General features: G+C 48.4%; 1 protein-coding gene across 3 annotated transcripts in view; it reads left to right on the top strand.

Annotated features, from left to right (window-relative positions):
* The window catches only part of LOC133112032 (bone morphogenetic protein receptor type-1A-like), a 34,699-nt gene extending 18,028 nt beyond the window's left edge, over positions 1-16,671 (top strand). For 2 of the 3 annotated variants that reach the window (XM_061222717.1, XM_061222724.1), the window contains exons 3-13: positions 824-1,043; positions 8,271-8,445; positions 8,832-8,934; positions 9,595-9,694; positions 10,556-10,652; positions 11,069-11,204; positions 11,570-11,762; positions 12,493-12,790; positions 12,962-13,137; positions 13,738-13,868; positions 14,246-16,671. In XM_061222717.1, coding sequence (XP_061078701.1) covers positions 977-1,043; positions 8,271-8,445; positions 8,832-8,934; positions 9,595-9,694; positions 10,556-10,652; positions 11,069-11,204; positions 11,570-11,762; positions 12,493-12,790; positions 12,962-13,137; positions 13,738-13,868; positions 14,246-14,371 — 1,602 coding nt within the window. In that variant the 5' untranslated portion in view covers positions 824-976 and the 3' untranslated portion in view covers positions 14,372-16,671. Of the gene's footprint in view, positions 1-823; positions 1,044-8,270; positions 8,446-8,831; positions 8,935-9,594; positions 9,695-10,555; positions 10,653-11,068; positions 11,205-11,287; positions 11,302-11,569; positions 11,763-12,492; positions 12,791-12,961; positions 13,138-13,737; positions 13,869-14,245 lie in introns of those variants that run through there. The other variant, XM_061222732.1, reaches the window with a different exon arrangement.
* The last annotated feature ends 381 nt before the right edge of the window (positions 16,672-17,052 follow it).

The following is a 17,052-nucleotide window of genomic DNA, read 5'->3' as shown; positions in this document are numbered from 1 at the left end:
TGGGGGGTTGCTTGTGTGCCTACCCCCCCCCCCCCCCCCTTGTCGCTGAACTCTTTTCTAGCCTCCTTCCCCCTGCTGGCCCTCTGAGATTAGCCCACACTCGCCTGTCTCATCCTGTTGGGTTGAGCTTTGACACGGTGGTGTATAAAGTGCACCACAGGTCACTGCCCGCAGTCCCCCTCGTGCACTGGTCCGCCTCAAACTGAATGGGGGCACGATGACATGGAGCCTAAGCCCTGGCTACTACAGCGGACATTGACCGGTTTTAGCTGCTTAAGGAAGTGCGCCAGGCTAACCGGGTGAGCAGGTGAAGCCCAGCAGGTATTTGTGCCTGGTTCCAGTTTTAAATTTGAGCATGCCTTGCCTGTGTGTGTGGTTTAAATAGCTTTGTTTAAAATATTCACTGGAGAGCACCGTTTTACTCAAGAGTAACATCAAGAGGAAAGGCTGGGGGGGGAGCAAAGAGGTTAGCTGCCATGGTTGACTAGCCTTCATCAGAGTACGGGCTAACCTTTCTCCATGACCCCCGACCCCTCACCTCTGACCCTTCACCTCACATGCATCTTACTAGAGTCACTTCTTTCCTTTGTTCCCTTCCATTGCACCCTCATAAGTTAGCCATTGTAGTTTGTGATTCCAGGGGCTCATTTCACAGAAACAAAATTGTTCACCTCTTCAAATCTTCAAGGCTTCCAATAGCCAGAATAGTCAGTTTTTGGGCCAATATACTCTTGTGATTTGCGCAAATTTCCGCTTGATTCCTTTTCAGATATTGAATTGATATCAAAGTATGAATTGAATAAATTTTTATTTTATGTTTCAGGATTGTGGGCGAGAAGAACCAGTGAGAAGGTAGCTTTCCTTTTTCGGCCCTCTCATAAAGCCTCCATCCTCAGGGTGGGACCCGATCACTCCCTCGACGACCACAGACGAACCGCGTAGTGGGGTTACGAAACTCCTTCAAGAATTTTGCGGGATGGCTGGGATTCTAGCCCACATGGCTGTTCTAGGAGCCTGCTTCGTCCTTACACTAAGAGCAGAAGGTAAGCTCCAACCAGGCAAAAACACTTCACCCCGTCCCTGTCTCTCTCTCTCTCTCTTTGCTGCTGTGTGTAGGACCACATGCAGCCTGAATTCAGTTGTTAAACAAGGGCACAACATTCAGCCTCTGGTCATTGCACTCTAATACAATTTGGGTCTGAAATGTATAGCGGCCGAGCAGCTATTGATAAATATACTTTCGGTCTTGAGTTTGTTACATTTAAAGTACATTGGTATTCACTTCTGCAGCTTGAAGCTTCTAGAGTAATGTCCTGCTCATCCCAGCTATCGCAGTGTTACTAGAATGTTTTATGAAAGTTATACCATTGCTACTACATGCCAGCAACATTGGGAGAGTTTCTGCTTGCCTGGGTGACTGGGTTACCAACCAGGCAAAGCAGAAAACTGCCCGCGGGCCCCAGACCACCAGGGGGTCTCCATAGGTTAACATGCCTGTTGGATAGCATTAATTTAATTTAACACAGGAAGGGGGAGGGGGTGGGCTCAAAAGTGTTCTGTCCAGGGGCCCACTATGGGTATAATCCTGCTCTAGGATCCCCATTTTGGGAAAGGAGCCTGTCCAGTCATCTGGTTACAAGCTAATTTTCTTAATGACTGTAAGGCATGTGGCTTTCAGCTAGCAGCTGTGTCTTTTCTGTTGTAGGTAACTTTCTGATCCCTCATACAAGGTGAGGCCATTTCTTGGTACTGACTTACAGCTGGCAGCCATAATGGCTAATGGCTGCTTACGGACAACGAGCGCATGCTAAAGTCCACAAGATCCTACATGTAGAGATTTGCCCAGATGGGTGTTGTTGTCTCCACTTAACTTCAAACCAGGCCATTACATCAGATTGGTCAGCTTGATGTGTTTTATCTGGAGTTCTGAAAGTATTTTTGCAGGGTTGTGTGTGTGTTACTGTGGAGGAAAGGAAAAGTGTGTGGTGGGTTGTGTTGGAATGTGGGGGGTGGGGTGGGGTGGGGTGGGGGTGTGTGTGTGTGTGTGTGTGTGTGTTGGGAGGGGGGGTGTGTGTGTCTGTTTCACTGCTCTAACATGAGGGGGTAGGGGGTCTTGATTGAGTGCACTCAGTGAATGCAGCTGTCCCACTGTGTGCCATTTGGCTGAGGTACACCCCCCTGCTCTCTCCTAGCTTTGAGTTAGATGATGTTTACCCTCCAGATAACCTCACAATGGAAGCCAAACGCTGAACCGTTCAGACGGCTCTGATCAGAGAGCTCCGTTATTCAGCTCAGCAGAGCCGAACGTAGCGGGAGAGGTTGATATAAACACAATTTAGCCCTTTAAAATGCTGGGGAGTGCGTGTTGTTCGGTGCCCTTGGCAGTGCTTGAACTTAGTTGACGTCAAATGTTTTGGCACAGTGTTTAGCTTTTAATGGAAGTCACCGGTTTAGAGACCAGCATTTTGTGTTGTTGTTTCTTCTCCTTTTCTCCCCTCTGTATGCCTGTTTTTCTGATGCTTTAGCCATGTGAATTTGTCACCACATTTTGGGCAGCAGCCCAATAAGGTACAGTGACGTTGTCCCAGCCTGCCTTACCGCTGGTTGGAGCGTGGTTCCTCACACCTTTTGGCAGTTTTACCATTAAAAAGATACTATGCTAAATCGTTTGGTGCCAAGTCGGTGCTAACATTTCTGAATGACACTAATGACAGTAGAGGGGATCAAAATGATTGATCCCCTCTGCCATTTTTGTGGGGGGCTCCTGGAAAGCATGTACATAGAGAGCACCCACTTGGGGCTAGCAATGCAAACCAAAACCAAAAAGTAGCTGAGCCTGTCTTCATAAAAATCACAGTGAGGGGCTTGGGGGAAGCTCTGCTGGGGGGGGTCAGTGTGTAGGGGGGTGTGTGGAGGCTTTGGGGAGGCTGGAGGTGGAGTCAGTTTTCTCCCCTTTAATGCACAAGTTGGTGTAATTTTTTTGCAGTGATGTAAAATCCGAAGGGAAGGGAATAAAAGTGGCTGACAGGGAGGAAAAACACGCTTCCCTGTCATTAGGAAGAGCTGCAGCGGTGCCCGCCCCCTCTCCCTAACTCCTTCCCCGACGCACACCACGTCAGACCCATCTGCGCATTTCACCACAGCGCCCTACGCTCGGTCCCCGCTTGGCAGTTCCGGCGACAAACCGAGGCGGAAAAACATTGAAGCAGCCAGGAAAAGAGGAGCAGGCCAAACCTGGTTCCGGGCAGGATAATAGCAAGGACAGTCCCAGGTAGTTGGGACCTCCGCAATGACGTGTCTACCGTGCTCAGCTGAGCAGTGATGACAGGGGAGCCATGTGCTAGACATTAACTATCTGGCCTGGTTCAAGGCTCACCCCTTCACCTTCTCCCTTTTTTCCGTCTTTTTTAAGTTATTTTCCCAAAGGGACATGACATCGAAAATTCCCCTAATCCCGAGGTCTTGAGCGGGGCTTAATTTATAGTGTCCCCTGCTGCCGTGTTCGACGCCGCCATGTGAGCTCTCCTCTCTCTCTGGGCCTCTTGGCCAGGCTCTACTACAGGAAGCTTGTTGAGTGTAATGTCAGTGCTCTGCACTCCCTGACACATTAACCGTTTCCTGTATTGCGCCGGAGGGAGCTTGTCACTGAGCACAAACGCTCCAAACACCCGTCTGCCTTCCAGAAGTTTCCGTGGGGGGGGTTGGGCAGGGGGGTGGGTGGGGCGGTGGGCCGAGCCTGCTGTCAACCATGCCAGAGGCGGGAAGTCTAATTTACAGGCCCACAGGAATCGCTCGTAAGGTCGCCCACACTGAATTATGAGGCCTCTGAACCACCAAGCCACGCTGCAGAGAGGTTAACACTTGGCAGTGCTAGTACAGTCTCTGCAGAAAGGTCCACGGCTTCAGCTCAGACGTATCGAACTAAAACTTTTCTGGGTCATGCTCACAAACACTTAAAAAACATGTTTGTTTTTTGTGGTCAGCTTTAAAATAACAATAGTAATCGTAGCCAGAGGCTGCTTAATTTTGTCTGCACCAGCTCTGTTTTTAAAACAACCAGCCACCTGGCAGGTTTGCATTCCCTTAAGTCTCGCATTGAAGGTTTTCAGAGGAAACAAAGAGGTGAAATTAGCTGTTAGTGGGTTAATGGGCCTCCCTTTAGCTGCTTATTCATCCTTTGTTTAGTCTTTGTTTTGCTGACAACAGGGCAGGACAGCTGGCACGTCCTACACAGAGGCCCGTCAAGGTGTAGCGCAGACACCCCGCATGCCTCCAGGGCTTACTACTAAATGACTCCCATCCTCCCTCCCCCACCGTCCCCTGTTCAGTTCAGCTGCTGGCCAGGCCTCCTGCTGGCCATGTGCAGCACTGCGTCCAGTGAGTTCTTGCTGTTGGCCTCATGTGATGGTGCTGCCAGGCCTTTAAGTATAGGTTTCTGTGTGTGTGTGTGTGTGTGTGTGTGTGTGTGTGTGTGTGTGTGTGTGTGTGTGTGTGTGTGTGTGTGTGTGTGTGTGTGTGTGTGTGTGTGTGTGTGTGTGTGTGTGTGTGTGTGTGTGTGTGTGTGTGTGTGTGTGTGTGTGTGTGTGTGCGCACACGTGTGCCTGCATGTACACTTCAGCGTTCGCCTCCTTAGCGACTAGCAGTAAAGTTGAGCTCTCATGTGCGGGCTCTACGAAGCTGAGCAGGAGACCTTTCTTTGAGGGACAGGAAATTCCGTGCATCACCTTTTTCTCTCAGAAGACGCTGGGATCTCAGAAGAATTTCAAGAAAAGGTTCAGCCTCAGTTCAAGGGTTAACCATAACCAGGGAATGGTTTAAGCACCTGGGGTTCACGTTTTAAGTTTTCAAGCCTCTCTTCTGCTGTATTGTAGTTGTAAATGGCTTTTTATTGTACCCAGAATACACTCTGGGAAACCCACTACATTCTATTGTATGGGCACCCATCTTTTGCCTCCTTGCTTTTTTTTTGGGAGTACACTGTCCATCCTGGCGACATTCGGTTTATCCCTTTTTGGTCTTCTGTAGGTTATGACTTGATTTTATCCTCCGGACATGATTGAAACTATTACACTATTAACAAGGAAAATATAATTAGATGACGCATGGCAAATGATTGATGCTTGCAGCGCTTGAGTCTGTTTTATTGTTTTGCTTACTTTTACCAGAATAGTAAAAATGGGAGAGGGAGGGAGAGCTCTGCCCCAGCTCTTGTGTTAAAGTGCCGGGTGTTTGATCTGCCTCCAGCCTGGAGTGCATTAGGCCCTCATGGGCTTTTGAGGGCTTTCTTGGTTAATGGTCTTTCAGTGCGATCCGATAAACATAAAACAAACACGGCCTGATTTAGCCCTGACCACAGAGTTAAAGCAGAAACGTCTACCGTTTTAGACCTCACTTCAAAATATCATTCAGCGGAAACATCCACCATTTTAGACCGAACCTCAAAATATCATTCCTCAGAAACAGCTGCCATTTTAGACCCAACCTCAAAATATAATTCCTCAGAAACATCCACCATTTTAGACCCAACCTCAAAATATCATAACTCAGAAACAGCTGCCATTTTAGACCCAACCTCAAAATATTATTCCTCAGAAACATCCACCATTTTAGACCCAACCTCGAAACATCATTCCTCAGAAACATCCTCTGTTATATAACTCTTATTCTATTGCTTCTGTCGCATGGACTGAAGATGCTGACCTGACCAAGGGTTGAGCGAGCCCATCTATACCGTTCTCAGACTGACCCACAGACTCAACCCACCAGGGGCTAGAGCCATTTCAGTTCTGGCAGTCAGTAGGAGTCGCACAGGAGTCGTCCGAGCCGAAGTCAGCTTTCAGTCACCTAGGAGACAGGAGAGGAAGGCTGAAGCGGTGAAAGCAAGCCACTTCCTCCCCCTGTCCACGACGACGGACGCATGGGTCATCTCTCCAATGCGAAGGCCTCGTTCTTCTTCACAGGGTTTCCGATGAGCTGAGTGAAATCGAATTCATTCAGATGCCGATTATCATAACTAATCAAAAGTAAAACTCACTGGTTTGAAGCACCTGAAATGAAAGAGTAATTAACATTTATTTATTGTAAAGAAACAGAGATGGCGGCACTAAAGCCGAACACGCACTGAGGCAGGCTGTTATCCCCCAGAGTGGGGCTGTGTATTTGTTAGGCAGCACAAGGAATGCGGTTGGAGATTAAGGGTAGAGAGTCGGGGTTTGGGAGTTGGTGGGGGTGAGTTTAGGGGAGTTCTGAGTCACAGAGCTGCTTGTGCAGTAATGGGGGGGGGGGGGGGGGTTAATGTTTTGTGAGGCCTGTTATCTCTGCTCTCTGTTTTCTCACCAATATAAGTGCCATGAGATTCAAAGCTGCAAGCCCCCCACCCCCGGGTTCAGAGATTTAGATAGCTCCCCCGATAATGGAGCCAATTGTCTCCCATTACTGTTTATTTTCTCGCGGCCCGATGGACCCCGCCTCGCTGTTTGTCTAATCTCGGTTTGCTGCGACTCTTGCCCTTTGTAGTTTGCGGTTTGTTGTTCAGTAGAAGAATGCGTGTAGTGCTTTCTTTTTTCCTTTTTTCCCTTCGTCTCATGTCGTACGTTTAGGAAATGCTGTTGTGAATTTCCACACTCCTCTTCTTTTATCCTTCTCCATAACTACACCCCCGACTTTTTTTTATTTTTATGTACATACAGGCATGCAGCGTGCACGTACCCACTGGCATTTAGATTACCATCACTAGATGTGCGGGAATACTGGGATACAACAAAAGGAGTCCTGTTCCCCATAGTTCATGCCTGCAGAGAGTCAAATGATTTGGAGAATGGAACATTAGTGTGTTGCGGGTAGCAGATTTTAAATGAAGACATGGAGTATTAAGGACGCCAAGGCTGATTTTAAGCAGTGAAAATGTTAGTGCTGTCAGGACCCTGAGGCATAATGGCTGTAAAGTGGCCCAGGCTGGGAGTGTGGGCTGTGTTGGAGACAGGAGGGAGCAGGAGAAGAGTACAGAGCTTTGTAAAGTGTAGGTTTGGAGGGCTTTTGTGGACGTGTCTGAACTGGAAGGTGTGCTGTGCGAGTCTACAGGAAGCCCCCCCCCAGGGAGGCAGATGGGGAGGGAGAGAAGGAGGCCTTCTCATGTTTCAAAATATCAAACACACTCTGTCTCTCTCCCTCTGTCTCTCCCTCTCTCTCTCTCTACCTCTATCCGTCTCTCCCCCACCCTCTCTCCCTACCTCTTTCCCTGTCTGTCTCCCTACCTCTATCCCTCTCTCTCCCCTACCCTCTCTCTCTCTCTCTCTCTCTCTCTCTCTCTCTCTCTCTCTCTCCCCCCCTCTCTCTCTCTCTCTCCCCCCCTCTCTCTCTCTCTCTCTCTCTCTCTCTCTCTCTCTCTCTCTCCCTCTCTCTCCTCTACCCTTCTCTTCCTTGGGGAGGATAAACCTTTCTTAATTTCTAATAAATTAATTGAATTAAAATTGGGGTCGGGTGACCGAGTCAACAAGTGCAACTTACAGCAGCAGTGCAGTGCAGGGCAGCACTTGTTCGGCAATGCTGAATCACATGTTCTGAGCTCCTTTCTCAGCACCTCTGCCATCCCCAGAGGCATCAGCTGTGATGTTATGACACACAAAAATGAACCTGTGATACAAAAATGTAATTTCTCTTCAGGCCATTAGCATCCACTTATTTCAAAGCAATTCTTTAAAAAACAATTTAGCCTTCCATAGCGAAAATTTCACCCACTGCCTTTGCCTGTCCTCATCCTAATCTTTTCCCTTTTCTCTGGATTTTTCAATGCTAATTGTTTTGAAAGAAATGTATATTTAAGAGCAAAAAGTGTACTCCATTATGGTAGTGCCTTCTCATCCTTCCTGTCTTCCTGCTGCATGATTGGCCAGCTTGGTTGGATACTGGCTTGTTGGTTTCATTTGTACCTGGTGAACAATCCATTAGGGTTTCTCCCCCTGGGCAGTTCCACAGCAACTGACATTACACTTTTTTGATATTTGTGTGATAGTCCAATACAGCTACAGAAGAGGCTGTGCCTTTATTTTCTTTAGGAGGAACCCCATAATAACTAAAAATAATAATTTCAGTCTCTATTATGTTGGTGTATTGGGCTTTACTGCCCAAATATCCTGCAGTTGTAGTCTCTGTTGTTACCATCGAATTGCCACCCTGACCCTGATGTTGGACTGAGCTTACAGCATCCTTACAGTACATTTTTGGTTGAGCACCGTGTTTTTCTCACTGTTCCCCTCTCCTCTTCTCCTCAGGCGGACAGGACCCAGACTACGTGCTCCAGGGCACGGGGGTCAAGCACGGTCCAGGCCCCTGGAGGGCTCCGGGGCCCGGGGAAGGAGGGACGGTGTCCCCTGAGGACGCCCCGCGATTCCTCAGTTGCTACTGCTCTGGACACTGCCCCATGGACGCTACTAACAGCACCTGCAGGTGGGCACCTGGGGCTCACATTTTTATCCATGTGGTCATTCCTAGCACTTGGAACTGTACTTCCCTCTTGGGCTTTCAGTACGCTTTCCCTGGTTATGGTTTTGCACATCGCTTGGATAAGAGTTTGCTAAATGGCTGTCATTTAATGTCCCTCTGGATTGGGGACTGGTTTGTGGTCAGTACTCTCTTCCTCCTGGGCTGACCGGAATGTACCGGAAACCATCCTGACCTCCCCCCCGTCAAATGCAATTCATACCCAAAATCCTTCCCTCACTGGTGCCATGACACCACCTGACCATGCCGCACCCCACACCTCTGCTTTGTGGCGTTTCTCCGGTTGTCTGCATTCATCCATGTGTGTTTCTGACACGCGCGTTTGTTCACAGGACAAACGGGCAGTGTTTCGCCATCATAGAGGAGGACGAGCAGGGAGAGGCCATCCTGAGCTTCGGCTGCGTGAAATATGAAGGCTCTCACTTTCAGTGCAAGGTAAAAGGACTAGATTCTGCCTTTATTACAAAAATATTACAACAGTTTTACCACGATTCATCACTGTAATGCTTGTCTCCATGTTTGTTTATTTATTTGTTAACTGGATGCTCTCGTAAAAAGATAACCTTACAACAGTGGTCTTCATTCCTGGTCTTGGCAGGTCATAAGCTCTGCTCGTTTTTGTTCTTCCTATTGGGGAGATTTTCTCGCCACGGTTTCAGCAGTTTTCTCTCCACTGGCAGTTTTGTATTCACCTGCTTGCTATTTGTGAGTTTATGCCTAGTATTGACCTTTTTCTGTCACTCTGTAAAGTGTCTTTGTGATGGTCTTCTGTAAAAAGCCCTGTACGAATTGAATTGAATTGAATTGAATTGAATTGAATTGAATTGAATTGAATTGAATTGAATTGAATTGAATTGAATTGAATTGAATTGAATTGAATTGAATTGAATTGAATTGAATGGAATTGAAACCAATTCCGACCTAAGAAATCAGGTGCTGCAATGTAACCGTGTTATCGACTGGTTTAATTGGTCAGACGAGTGCGGAGTAACAACAAAAAAACATCAGACCCTGTGGCCCGGCAGGACCAGGAATGAACATGACTGCCTGAGGGTTGTTGCTGGTCATTAATTTAACGGTCCTCTCGCATCCCAGGATTCCTCACTCTCCCAGACCAGACGGACCATCCAGTGCTGCCAGACCGACTTCTGCAACCGCGACCTGCAGCCAGAGCTCCCCCCCCCTGTCACGCGAGGTGAGGTCGGATCAGGGTTCAAAGCTCGCCAGTGGAACTGTACTTTCACCATCGTTAATGATTTTGGTCACCGCCTTAAGTGCCTGTAGAAAATCTGTGACCATGAGATAAGGTTCTATCTGCATTCTGCATAGTTTTGAGATAAGTTTTCACATCCTAACACGACAAAGCTGAAATGCAGGGCAGTTCTTCATAGATCAAAATGGCAGCCACCCTAAGTACTCTGATTGTACAATATAAAAATCCTATCAAATTTCCCTACAAACAACATATTTATGGCACCCAACTCATTTTTGTCAATGTTAGGACCTTGTAATTCTGTGGTCTCGAATTGCGTATTCTGGAGCGGCAATGCTAGCGCCACCACCACTGACACTATCACTGCTACTAGCATCGATGGTAATGGTCAGTGGTCTCAGGCTCAGTGCCACTGAGGGCCATGTGTATGCTGTCTTTTCTTCCTGCCTCCGATTTTGATGATATAATTAGTTATATTATTTGTTGAATTTGCACTGTCGGTTTGCACGTAATGTAAATAAAGTGAAATGTGTTATTTTTGTTGTCTAAGTAGCAACTGTTGCGTATATGATGTACTTTAATGCAGTTAAATTCATATGGCTGAATTAGTCATTGGAATCAGTTAAGGTAGCATTAGTTGGTTGGTATGAAAACCAGCATACACACGGCCCTCCATGGCGACGGGTTCAAGACCACTGGTGACTGTGATCTGTTTTCTAGCCCAGTGAGGTCCTTCTCCTCCCGTTCCACTTCGGTCTTCTCTCATAAACCCGGCCCTGGCCTGTCACGGACAGAATGTGAACTTTTTATTTATGCTCCCCTCCCCGCTCCTCTGTTCCACAGATCCGCTGTTCGGCAACGCCCACTGGATCGCCATTTTGATATCGGTTTCGGTGTGCTGCTGCACCCTCATCGCCGTCTTGGTCGTCTGCTATTACAGGTACAGGTTATGTCTGCCTGTGTCTGTCTGTCTCTGTCTGTCTCTGTCTGCCTGTCTCTGTCTGCCTGTCTCTGTCTGCCTGTCTCTGTCTGCCTGTCTCTGCCTGTCAGTGTCTGCCTGTCAGTGTCTGCCTGTGCCTGTCTGTCTGTCTGTCTGTCTGTGCCTGTGCCTGTGCCTGTGTCTGTCTGTCTGTCTGTCTGTCTGTCTGTCTGTCTGTCTGTCTGTCTGTCTGTCTGTCTGTCTGTCTGTCTGTCTGTGTCTGTCTGTGTCTGTCTGTCTGTCTGTCTGTCTGTCTGTCTGGCTGGCAGCACTCTTCTAGCACCTGTTACCTAAGCCAAGTGTGCAATCCGTATTCCCTTTTAGCATTTTTCTCTGTAACGCACCCTGTAACTCACCCTGTAACTCACATTTTGCAGGTATAAGTGGCAGGCGGAGAGGCGGCGGTATCAGCGGGAGCTGGTGCGGGACGAGGCCTTCATCCCGTCGGGAGAGTCGCTGAAGGACCTGATGAGCCAGTCCAGCACAGGCAGCGGCCTGGGCCTCCCCTTACTGGTGAGAGAGGGTCTCTGTGAGCTCACATGTACTTCAGATAGGCCCATAGCTTTCTGTGATATCCAGTACATGTTGTGGCCTGGGCCTCCCCTTACTGGTGAGAGAGGGTCTCTGTTTTATATGTCATCATTATCTACCAACATACAGAAAAAGAAACAAATTTGTGAGGTGCAACCTCCTGGAGTTGGCATGCAATGGCCAGTGTCTGTGGAGTGGTCAACTAGCTCTGGGAACCAATGGACTCTGTTTTAGTGAAATATGGGGTGCATTCAGCTTCCTGTATCAAAGGTCAAAGTTTGCAGCGGGTGTGTTGTTACTGAATGTCAGAGTTCACGCCACCCTGTCCTCTCCCCTCCCCTCCCTAGGTGCAGCGCACCATCGCCAAGCAGATCCAGATGGTGCGGCAGATCGGGAAGGGCCGGTACGGCGAGGTGTGGCTGGGCCGCTGGCGGGGGGAGAAGGTGGCCGTCAAGGTGTTCTTCACCCGCGAGGAGGCCAGCTGGTTCCGCGAGACCGAGATCTACCAGACCGTCCTCATGAGACACGAGAACATCCTGGGTACCTCGCTTTCTCCAGCCCTTTCGCTTTTCCTTTGTTAGGGGGGGACGGTAATGCGTTTAACCCCAAGGTTGAATTCTGGGAGTGTTTTGTCAGACCAAAGGCTTTCGGACATGTTTTGTGTGGTGTGTGTGGTGTGGTGGGGTGTGTGTGGTGTGTTTTAATGCATTTCTGCACGCTTGCCCATCTGTGTCTGGTTGGATGTCTTTGATTTCTTATCTTCGTGGTCATTCCCTAGCACTTAGAACTGTACTTCCCTCTTGGGTCTTTCAGTGCACTTGTCCCTGGTTATGGTTATGCACTCTTGTACGTTGCTCTGGATAAGAGCGTCTGCCAAACGCCTGCAAAGTAATGGATGTCACTTTGTGCATCTGTGTATGGGTCTGTCTCCCTCTGTGCAAGTGAGCATGGTGCGTCTGTCCAGTCGGATTTCCCTGGCATTATTCAAAGCGAATTAGATGTTTGTAGATAGATTTTCCCTACACCAGTGGTCCTCACTCCTGGTCCTGGAGAGCCGCAGGGTGTGCTGGCTTTTGTTTTCACCTTAATATCAGACCCAAGAAACCAGGTGAGGCGAGTTAGCTGTAATTAACTGCTTTAATGGACCAATTAAGTGCTGAGTAAGAAGAAAAGCCAGCACACCCTGCGGCTCTCCAGGACCAGGAGTGAGCACTGCTGCCCTACAACGTCATCAGGGCACTAACTCCCCCCTCTCCCCTCGGCACCCCAGGGTTCATCGCTGCCGACATCAAGAGCACGGGCGCCTTCACGCAGCTGTTCCTCATCACGGACTACCACGAGAACGGCTCCCTGTACGACTACCTGCGCTTCGCCACGCTGGACGCCAAGGCCCTGCTGCGCATGGCCTACTCCACCGCCTGCGGCCTCTGCCACCTGCACACCGAGATCTACGGCACGCAGGGCAAGCCCGCCATCGCCCACCGCGACCTCAAGAGCAAGAACATCCTCATGAAGAAGAACGGCACCTGCTGCATCGCCGACCTGGGGCTGGCTGTCAAATTCAACAGGTATTTATATGCAGTACCTCAGACAAGACAATGTTACACTACACTACATTCAGACCTGGGGCTGGCTGTCAAATTCAACAGGTATGTATACACTACCGTGCAATAAACTGCACTACACCTATACATCTGTGCGTTTGTGTTCATATTTGTGTGTGTGTGTCTGTTTCTCAGTGAAACCAGCGAAGTGGATATCCCAATCAGCTCACGGGTGGGCACCAGGCGATACATGGCCCCGGAGGTGCTGGACGACACCCTCAACAAGAACCAGTTCCAGGCATACATCATGGCCGACATCTACAGCTACAGCCTAATTGTCTGGGAGATGGCCCGCCGCTGCATCACAGGAGGTTTGGCCCCGTAGCTACCGTCCCCCACTGCTTTTGTCCCCACACTGTTACTGTTCTCACACCACTGCTTTTGTCCCCACACTGTTACTGTTTCCACACCACTGCTATTGTCCCCACACTAATGTTACTGTTCCCACACCACTGCTTTTGTCCCCACACTGTTACTGTTCCCACACCACTGCTTTTGTCCCCACACTGTTACTGTTCCCACACCACTGCTTTTGTCCCCACACTATGTTACTGGCCGCACAACAACGGTCCCCCCACAGCTACTGTCCCCACAAAACAGCTACTGCGCTCATAATTACTGTCCCTATCCTTACAGTCCCCACACTACGTTACTGTTCCCACACTGCTGCTACTGTCCCAACAAAACGGACATTGTCTCTATACTACAGCTACTGTTCTGTTCTTACTGTTGCGGCCCCCACTGCTACTGTCCCCACAAGACAGTTAGTCCCCACAACTACTGTATCCATTGCTACTGTGCCAATAACCGATGTGCCCATGCCACAGCTACTCTTACACAGTTTGCCTCTGGCCTTTTTACGGTGCGCTGCGCTGTCGTTTCCTGGTTAACTGGCGTTCTCCTGTGCGCAGGTATAGCGGAAGAGTACCAGCCGCCGTACGGGGGCATGGTGCCTGCGGACCCCTCCTTCGAGGACATGAGGGAAGTGGTGTGTGTGAAAGGCCTGAGGCCCTCCGTGTCTAACCGCTGGAGCAGCGACGAGGTAGGAGCAGCAGGAATGGAGGGGGTCTCGGTGGGAGCAAGAGGGGTTGGAGAAGGAGACGTGTGTGTGTGTGTGTGTGTGTGTGTGTGTGTGTGTGTGTGTGTGTGTGTGTGTGTGTGTGTGTGTGTGTGTGTGTGTGTGGAAGCTGGTTCTAGGATAGTGTGAGTAAATGTCAAAAAAAGTAAAGGCGAATGTCAAAAAATAGTCATGATCACAATAGCAATGATAGGTAAATTTTATTTTAACATATCAGTTTTTGATTTCAATGACCTCCTATTAAAGATGTGGTGCAGCTGCTCTTGTATGAAGTCTGTTCACATGAAAAATGGTTTTCATTATAAGTCTTGTGGAAGGTAATGGTGAGGTTCCCTCCGCAGTGTCTCCGGGCTGTTCTGAAGCTGATGTGCGAGTGCTGGACGCAGAGCCCCGCCTCTCGGCTAACGGCCCTGCGGGTGAAGAAGACCCTCGTCAAGATGGTGGAGTCTCAGGACATCAAGATATGAGACGCCGGTCCGTTTCGCTCCCGAGGACGGAGTTGCGAACTCGGGCGTGGTTTCTGATGTCGCGGCTGCAAGGAATTAAAGCTTCACCTCTAGGAACAGGAAAGGGAAAAAGGGGCAGGGATAAAGGAGTGGAGAGAGGGAGGACCTGCCAGTGGCACCCCTCCCGCCCCCGTGTATGGCGTTGACTCTGGCGCCCTCTGCCGGACAGCACTGCGGACTATAAGGCTCAGGGTGAGCTCTTCGCTCCATGGGCCTGAGCGCTGTCACAATCCTCCCACACCCTCGGCCCCCCCTCCTTCTGAACCCAGACTCTCTGAGGGGGAGAGTGACGTCAGTGCTTTCTGTGAAAGCCACACGTTATGTGTACACATTCATCAGGAACGAGGGAAACGTGACCGAGAACTAGGCGACCATTCAATCCCGAGTTTGAGTCGATCGTTCGATCTCTCGGTCGACCACATCAGCTGCTGTAAGCCCCTGGCAGCTATGAATAGGGCAAGGACGGGCGATTCACTGTCTGGTCAAAATGACTTGGTGTGTGTCACATGAACTTAGAAGATGTAGCTTTTCTATAAAGACAATTGGGTTGGGGTTGGTTAACAAAATGCTGTGCTTGAGTGTAAAGTTACGAGGTGAATGCGTAAGGTCTGTGTGTGCTCTCTGCGCTCAACACCCATCCTTGGCACTGGGCACATTTCAGTAGGTACAGGTGGACACCTCAGTGCTCCGGTACAAATGGATGTTCAGTGTAAAAACCAGCTCCTTTCCACCCGTCTTCGATGTTTCCTTTGGCAATTTTCCACGTGGTAACCGGATTTTCCACTTGTGCTGATGCTCTCGATCTGGATGCTTTATCTTCACTGACTTCCTTCATGAATATTTACAAAATATTCCACAAAATGAAATCAACACTTTGATGGCATCAGAAATCTGATCTGATACCAGAAGTCTGTGGTGCTGTCTAGGAATAGTTCAACTCCTTAGAGTTAATACTTTTAATACCATAATACGTGTATACAGGCTAGTCCCTGGTAGAGCCCCTCTATTAACCGCCTTTGGCGCTTAACCCATAACCCCTTCACCATATATAGCGGTTGAGCTTAATCTTTTAGCCACACATTCATGCCACGAAACCTCCCCTGTGGGACCATAAAGGGGTGCATATGGTCAGCGACAATACTTGGGTATGCTGTGCTATTTAAATGATGCTGAATTTCTATTAAAATACGTACTATGCAGGATTGTTTGCCTTGCTATGGTCCTGTGTTTACAATCAGTCGTCTCTTCCGTCCTCAGCCCCGCTCGCCGGCCTGTTTTCATACTTTATATCCCTTTTTATGCCGTTTTTATTTTTATATCGCAAAAAAACTATTCTGTGGTTGACTGGTTTTTGAACTAGCCCTGCTGGCCTCTCATTTTGCTTCACGTTACTTGTGCTTCTTCAACTCTGCCATCACAGTAGCTGGCTAGCTACAAAAGCTCCGCTGACACCTGATCCCGCCCCACAGGCTCTGTAGCTACACCACCACTTTCCACAAAGGAAAGAGCATCATGCCCAGTAACTTCCCAAACACATCTTGGATGACGAAGTACAGGTAGAGGAGCAAGGATTTGGCAAATGTGCCTCATGGCTATAACTGAGCATGGTTATTTTATATTTTCAATGTCACAATCCTGCATAGTATGCCTTTAAGGTGCCTAATGTGTGCCATGAAAACATTCCCCACACCATTTCACCACCACCACTAGCCTGTACTTTTGACACAAGGCTTTTGCTGTTTATCCCAAGTTCCCAGCTTTTTCCACCTTCATTCGGCCAGTTTTGGTATTCACGTGCCCACTGTAGCTTATATCTTCCTCTTCTTAGCCGCCAAGTATAACCAAAACTGGTCTTCTGCTGTTGCAGCTCATCTGTTTCAAGGTACGAAGCATTATGCGTTCACAAATTCCCTTCTTCACAACAATGTTGGACAAAAGCTGTTCTAGCATTTGTGCCGGATGTTGGAAACCCGGTCTGCAGTTTTGCATCTGTACTGAAGTCCATTGTGTAGGTAAATAAAATTAGCTATTTGTAGTGTATGTTAATGGGACACCCAAGCAGTACTAGTATTTTCTCTCCTTTTTCTATGTTATATATGTGCATATAAGAATAACCTCAACTATAACTTCTTTGTATTTTGTACAGCATCTGGTCAAAGTAAAATGTGCCTTAATATGTTTACCAAGGGGAAATTAAATGTTCAGTGCACAGATTATGTCCAATTTATCTTTTTAATTAAATAAGCTTATTTTAGTACAAAGCATTGTTGTCTTGTCTTATTTGGTCAATGGAGTCATTCAGGAGAGACTACACATTGGCAACCGGGAAGTAAGTTTGGTTGTCTTTGGTCCTGGGCAGGTTTGGTATTGGAGTGGTTCCTAAATTGGAATCCAGAACCGATTCTACTGCTGAAACCAAGATGGGAGTTTGTAAGACTTTTGCACAGTACTGTATATATAATTAAAATTCCAGCGATTACCACTGCACTACTTGAAGATACAGGTGGCAATATGGCATGTTATAACAAATGTTATATTTTATTTCTCCATTACTGGCTGCAATTGCATGTTGGGTGGAAGACAAAAATGCATTTGTTTATTAAGGAGGTGATTGTCATCAGCCATGTTGTTACTGTTACTTG

This window comes from Conger conger, chromosome 2, assembly GCF_963514075.1.
Source record: "Conger conger chromosome 2, fConCon1.1, whole genome shotgun sequence".
Classification (NCBI taxonomy): Eukaryota; Metazoa; Chordata; class Actinopteri; order Anguilliformes; family Congridae; genus Conger; species Conger conger.
This window is presented reverse-complemented; position numbering and strand designations above follow the sequence as displayed.